The 7267-nt window shown below is 40.5% G+C and overlaps 1 protein-coding gene across 2 annotated transcripts in view; it reads left to right on the top strand.

Moving 5' to 3' along the window:
- Window positions 1-765: 765 nt before the first annotated feature.
- MYLK3 (myosin light chain kinase 3) overlaps window positions 766-7267 on the top strand; it is a 43468-nt gene continuing 36966 nt past the window's right edge. Inside the window, exons 1-2 of one of the 2 annotated variants that reach the window (XM_076349234.1) lie at window positions 766-958; window positions 3233-3356. In XM_076349234.1, the coding sequence (XP_076205349.1) occupies window positions 3348-3356 (9 nt within the window). In that variant the 5' untranslated portion in view covers window positions 766-958; window positions 3233-3347. Of the gene's footprint in view, window positions 959-3232; window positions 3357-4662; window positions 4769-7267 lie in introns of those variants that run through there. The other variant, XM_076349233.1, reaches the window with a different exon arrangement.

The following is a 7267-nucleotide window of genomic DNA, read 5'->3' as shown; positions in this document are numbered from 1 at the left end:
TGCCTCAGCACCCCAAACTTGTTTGTTGCTGCCTGTAGGGTTGACCTGTGTAACAAGGCTCTGTGCTATACAGAGGTAAAAGATTACTACCCAAAAATTGTCTCCCATCCTTACAGAGAAGCCTTGAATCTGTTCTCCTTTGGACCTTTTTTATGACTGTCAAAGCCAGGTTTGCTGTGTCATGTGGTATGCTTTGAGTACAAAATCATCTACCCATGCTTGCCAGGAGACAAAGTAGATACTGAGTCACTTTGTCTCTTTTCATTTGATTTTATGGTGATTGTAGCTATTTTTGAAGTGTTCACTAGGTAAGTTGCCTTTTGTGAGTTTAGTTATACCCACCTGCTTTGGCAGCTGGAACAAAAGCAGAATAATGAAAGAATGAAAATCTGCTGACAGTTGTACTTGTGTTTGTGCTTTGCAGGCAGGATTTGTTGTAGTGCAAATCTTTGTGGACTAATGAAGTTAAAACAGGGCTTTAGATACTATTCTTTTAAACAAAAGCAGCCTGCCTAAAGCTGTCTCTGCTAGTGTTTTCCTTCTGAAACAATGAGAGTGAATACTGCAGGTTTAAAAATGGAATATAACTTATGAGGCTTCTAGCCTTGGGGATGAGTCCTTCTGTAAATGGGATTTAAAATATAAAATTAATATTAATGAGGTGGGGAGGCCTTCAGACCTGGCCTTTGCTACTAATCCATTGTGAGTGGAGCAGCTCTAGAAATGTGCTGATACTGGCACAGAGACAACCAGGAATTGACTGCTCTTAGAAAATGCCTCATCAGTCAAAGTCTTCACAGTCTCCTGAATACTTGTCCTGATCAGGTACGGAAGGGGACTTGAACGTTTCTGGTATCAATACTCTGCCTGCTGATTCTGCGTGCATTTCCCTGGGGAACGCTCCTGTATGCTGACATTCAGTTCTAGCCTGTTGCATGGATGGAAGCGTAATGAAAGGGTAAGTTATTGATAAAGTTTGGAAATCCCTTTTGGAAGAGAACTGTGAACCTTCAGTTAGATGTTTTGGGCATAGTCATGATGAGTTAAACTGGGCGGCATGAGTGTTAGTAGCTCCCTGCCTCTGATTATTAGTGACAAAAAGGCTCTAAAATACTTAAGTAATTTAGTAACTCTTAAGTGAGTGTGAAAGAAACGTGCCAAGGGACTAAAGCTTCTCATTTTATTTTCAGGAAGGAAGATGCTCTGTATTAACTGCCATGTTAACAGTTTCAGCTAAGGAATGTTGTTTAGATTATACATTCCCTGAAAATGGGATGTGTTTGTGGAGCAATGCACCCCCTCCTAATTCACAGAGGCTGATGCTGGGAGATGAGAGAGGTCACCTCAAAAATGCTGAGCCCCTTCGTTTTACTCTGTAGTTAGTGCAGGAATTGGCATATCTGTCAGCAGCTGGCTGGGGAAGCTAGTCATAATTAATAGCCTCTTAACATTACCTTTTTCCTTTTCTTGGTCTTTGCTCCTAATGCACTGATCTAGCTGTCAAACACCTCTCTTGATTTGAAAGAGGAGTTTTGGAGTCTAAATATAGCAGATTCAAAGAGTTGCTCTAAAAGCTGAAGTGCTAACCTTGGTCTTGATTTCATTGGTTGGGTGTTACTTGCATTATTTCTGGAAAAGCTTTTCATTTATTCTATAAGTAAATGATGTCTCGTGACATATAAAGCCTACACTAGAATACCTATACTCAAAGTGAGCACTTTCCTTGTCTCTAGCTCTTAGTATTTTAGGGCAAGGCACCAAACTCTGTTTTTCCTTGTATGTACAATCCACTAGACTTTTCCCCAGTAGTCCTGTGTCCATTGCCTGATTTCTGTCCACAGCAATACATTTAACTTTGTGAAAAGTGGACTACTTCCTTGTGGATTGGTTGTTACATAGTTGCTACTGATTTGTTGCTTTGAATACTCTTCTGAAAACACAGTCCAGAATCGGCATCATAAGATCTGAAATGAAAATGGGGGAGAGAAAAGCTCCAAATTTATTTTTTTTCAGAAGCTAAAATGGAGAAAAAGCAAAGTCAGTGAAGCTCATCATCACAATAATTATATTCTTAGTATTAATTAATGAAAATGCTGCAGGAAGGTGTTGTTTTACACTGCAGTTCTGTATTTAGATCTGCTAATGGAAGGTCGCAGGCTGAGCATTGCTTGTTCCGGACTGCTTGCCAAATTTCCTAAAGGATTCTCTTTGTCATGCAAGCTTTCCCCCGTGGCATGGCACTTACATGCTGTACATGCCTCTGCTGCCACATTAAGTAATAGCATCTCTTTATTAAATCTGGAGTAACGACATGATTATTTGTGCTATTGGAATAAGTCACGAATGTGTTAAAAATACTTTTTTTCCTCCCCTGGGTCTAGGGAACTCCTGACTCATCTGTTAACCTTTTGAATAGCTGTAGTATTTGTTGTTTTCTTAGGATCTGGAATAGGGGTCTTTAATTCATACAATCAGTTACATGTTAATAACAAACTTAAGGCTGTTTTCAAGAGCTTGATGCCCATGTGGATAGTCCCCTCTCCCACTGAGAGCGGCTGGGTAGTGTTCCTTGTGCCAATGCCAGGAACACTGCTCGAGGTGCTGCCGCGAAGCCTGCAACAGTCTTACCCCATCCAGGCAAAAGGGCTCAGCAGCAGCCTCACTGATTACTCCTCAGAAGCTCAGGAGCTAGCTGATGCATCTCAAAATTTTTGGGGCAGTTTTGACCTAGGATTTATGGGTTGGTTTTGCCTTTTAAAAGGAGGAATAGTAATAATAGATTCTAAAGCTCTGAAAATATTCTGTGTGCCAGGAAGAGTTTCACTTAGTTTTGCAGGTGGAAAAGCCAAGGCAGAGAAGTCGAGTTAGAAATTACACAGGAGTCTGAGAGTTGAGACTGACCTCACATTTCTGGAGGTCTAAGTCCAGTGTCTCAGGCAGCCTCAGGTTGCCTACATCCCTTTACCAGGATGTTAGACTACTAACCTCTTGGTAGAACTATCTCACCTCTGTGAGCTCTGGTCAAATCATCCTGTACCCCAGGCAACCCCTGGCCTTTTCACTTGTTCGTTGAATGGGCTGAAAAACATTCCCTGCCAGGCAGTAAAAAATACTTGCAGCACAGCAAGCGTGGCCATCTCCTCCCCAGCTTTTGCCCTGTGAGAGTTCCTCATTCACCTTAATTCACCGGTGTTGTCTGTACGCACATTGATTTTATTTTGTTTTTTAACAGCATATTGGTTATCTTGCTGTACAAACCCAAGTGGAAACGAAGCTCTTATTTTTGCTGTGAGAGGGGTAGCCAGATCTACACCCACACTTCTGGACCTGACATCTCTTAGGTCGTAATGATAAAGGTACAGTATCTTATCTCCGTTGCTTGCTTGGTTATTTTAGGGGAGAGCGCATGTGCACTCATCCCGTGGTAAAACACGCTTCTATTTTGATTTAAGCAGTGAAGATATGGCCCATACTAAGCCCAGATACTGCTGTCTGAGATGCTTGTCCATCTGCTCGAAGGCTGCTGGTCCATAGTGAGTGGCTGTCATTTTTTTATACCCATGCCTGATGTGATTCAGGTTAATGTTAGATCACTTGTAGCTAGTAATCAAACAGAGCTGATTCCACCGCAGCTTGTTGGCAGAGTGGGAAAGGAAGGCACAGCACAGATGAAAATTGAAAGTAGATGTGCTTCTACTTCTCCAGAACTTACTTTCCTTCTTGGGTCATCCAGCATCTTGGTATCTGTTGTCTTTGTATATTTGTACTCCACTGACACAGTCTTATAGGTAAGAACTCAATAAAAAAAAGTGTGTGTTTTACAAAGGGCAAAATAAAAAGGAATTCATTAGTTGAGGACCAAATGCATGAGGAGGAACATCATTTGGGTGCATTATGGCTGCTTATTAATCTAACTGTGGGTAGAAGAAGATTAGAAGATTCTAAATCTAGGGGTTCACAAATACACCTACATGGACTTCATGGCAACATACATTTGTGCGAGTACTTTTGTCTGACTGTATTTTACAGACTGAAGTGAATGGCTCTGTGTGCATAGCATCAGACTGTAGAAACCGTGCTTGAAGGCATAAATAGGTATGTGAATGCTGATGGAGGATTAATATCTGTCCTTTTTTGTCCATTCTTTTGTTCCCTTTGTTCCTATGTTACCGCTTAAGAAATTGGAAATAAAAGAAATGCCCACGTGTATAATAATCATGTTATGTTAAAGCAAATATCCTGCAGCAGTAATCGGTGTCACTGAAAAAAAGAACAGCAGTCAGATAAATGACAGTCTTGTCACTGTTTGGCTGAAGCAAACATGCTGTCCTTAAGCTAAAGCAAAGTTAAATTGGGCAAAAATAAGCCAAGGAACAGAGAAATGCAAAGAAGGGACTGTAGTGACTCAAGAGATTTGGCTGTCATCTTCTGTTGTTTCCGTGCCTTACGGCAGCTGTTATCAGTAATTCAGGAAGTGAGCTGCTGGGATACGGATGGAACTTAGTGCTGCTGATAAGGAAGTGAAATGATTGAAATGCCTGGTGCAGTGTTAGATAAGATGAAATGCCTAGTTTATCTCACAGGCAGAATTCTAGCAAGATCCAGGGAGGCAGTGCAGCTTTATTCAGTAAAAGGCTTCAGGCTGCCTGGGTGACCACCGCACAAGCCAAACAGGATGGGAACTTTATATCAAGAATCTTCCCTGCACAGATCCCTTCGTTTGAGCATGGGAGGATTTTGTGTTTCTGATTACATAAAGAGATTTACGGTAAGGAACTCCTTAGTGTTTTATTGTGAGCCTAGTTTGAAAGTAAAAACTTTCTAGATGGCGCAATATTGGTTTCTGTGCCTTTTGTAAAGTGCTTTGTGTGTTTGACATTCTTGGCCAGGTTGTGCAGTCTGTTGGCTTGCAAAACACCTGCCGATGTCAAGGAGGTGTTTCTGAAATGATGAGTGCAGGCTTTGCCTCTGTAAATAAATTTATTTTTCGTGAGAGCCTTGGTACATTAAAACTTTTATTCTAAGTGGTGTATTTGTAGTATAGGATGCCACGCTGCCATTCAAATTATGTGGAGGTTGGTTGTTACAGCTTTTTGCTGTAGTTGTCATATGTCTGAGAATTTTAAGACAATGAATCTGTTGGGCAGGCTCACATTGAGGCGATTTAACGAGGAGCCAAATTCTGCATCGACCCATGGTAAAAGCAGTGCAATCAACTTGATGCCAGGCGCTCAATACGTCAAATGTGTGCTCTGCGGCAGTACTTAGAAGTTGTGAGATCAGAACCCCATTGTGCAAGGGTCTGAGGAAACAAAGTGAAAGAGATGCTGTCTGTGAGAGCTTAACCACCGATCGACAGACTGCGAACCCTGCAAGAGGAGAGAGGCGTAGAGACGTTGCTGGTGGAAGAGAGAATAGGAATCTGCTTTTCTACTGCTATAAGCTATTCATCAAACCACACTGTGTTTTAATGCTATCTGTGGAGTTACGTTTCGGTTGCTACAGGGGTAGGAAGTCTAGGGAAACACTACTTCTGTTTTCTTCGGTTTGTTTGCATTTGCCTACTTTTTGAGTTGCTGAAAAGACCGTTACCACCCAGACAGAAGCAGAATGTGGACTTAAGCAACCTTAAAAAGAATGCCATGTACATATAATACGGTTCAAGTAATTAAAAAAAAAAAAAAAAAAAGTTGTAGGAGTTGCATTTTTAAATGAGAATGGATCAGATTGTTGTGGGGTTTTTTTAGGGCTGTTTTCTTTCAAAATTTTGAAGAAAGGATTTCCTCATGTATTTTGCTCAATGCTAGCTCTAATGGGCTTTCTTAAAGAGTTTATATTTGTAATCATTTAGTTCTTTAAAGAGCCAATGGAGTAAATGAACTAAATCAACAGTGATAAACCAAATTCTGGCCCAGTTGAAGAAAATAACAAAATTTCTACTAATTTCAACAAGTAGGATCTTGTTCCAAAGCCTCAAATTAATCTAATGTAATAGGTAGTGGATTTAATATAGCCAACAGTACAATATGATTTTCTGGATATCATTTATTACATAAGAAACGGAATGGCTCAGGAGACTAGATATGCTTCATACACCTCTGGCCACATGATACATTGTCCATTTATGGCAACATAGCAGAAAAAAATTTTGTTCTATTAATTTATTGAATATACTACTCAACTGTTCTTCATGCTGAAAAGACAACGATGTGTTTAAATGGTTGATGTTCAACTTTTTGTTAAAGAAAGATATTAAACAGCCTGAAATACATGCAATTTTCTTTTCCTTGTTGCTGGAGGAATGCAAATGAAAGATATTTCAGGAAGGACGACAGAAGGTGGCTTTAGAACCATCAAAGCAAATGATCAGGGTTTTTTGTACTAGTCATGTCTTGGGGAAAAAGTCAGTACTGCAGTTCTCTGTCTACATGACATTCTGTGGCTTGGCTCTGTGCAGAGCAGAGTTAGTATTTTGCAATAATATGAAGGCTGTAATGAGATTCAGAATATCTTGTTTCTCTGTAATCGATCTGTTGGGTGACTGAGTAATTCTTTTATATTCATTGCTTCAATTTCCCTTTCTGTAAAACTAGTGATAATGGTACTTCTCTTCTGAAAACACGTTAAGGTCCACAGGTAAAAGCTGTCTTAGATTCAGTTTGATTTATTGGTTTTCTTAGTCCTCAGTGAGCTAAGAGTCAAAACTAACTTTGTTTTGGGTGTCTTGCATTGGATTACATCACTCCAGCCAGCTTACCAAATTCACTATGTTTATCACTTGGAAAATGATTCTTTGTTTTATTCGCAAAGCTAGCACTCAAATTCATTTTTGGAGGATACGACCAGCAGAGAAGCTTATAAGGATAAATAGTGTCTTGGACTATGCGTGCAGTTCTTACTAAAGTTGGTGAGAACTGCTCTAATCTGTAAGCTTAATATTAATCCTAGTGAGAGCTCTCTTCTCCCATGTAGAATGGCAGCCTGTAAGTTGGGTTTGAGCCTGTTCCAGCAGGAGCTGATGAGTGTATGTGCGCTTCTGATTTCAGTGGTTGCAGTGTGGAACCTGTTTGAATGTTTGTTGACTGCAGTCTCTTTCTGGCATCGTACCTGATGATCTGCCTGCTTGTGCTCAAGTAAGTGGCTGGCTCAGCTGGTCCTGGTGCTATGGAAGGACTCATAACACTAGGCAGCTCTGTAAGCAGTGGCCTGAGTGTGTTTACAGATTGCTTGGAAATTTGTGTTATTGCTCAGATGTGGAGCATACAGT

Source organism: Aptenodytes patagonicus, chromosome 11 (genome assembly GCF_965638725.1).
Source record: "Aptenodytes patagonicus chromosome 11, bAptPat1.pri.cur, whole genome shotgun sequence".
NCBI classification, from domain to species: domain Eukaryota; kingdom Metazoa; phylum Chordata; class Aves; order Sphenisciformes; family Spheniscidae; genus Aptenodytes; species Aptenodytes patagonicus.
Note: the sequence above shows the minus strand (reverse complement) of the source record. Positions and strands in the feature narration are given on the sequence as shown.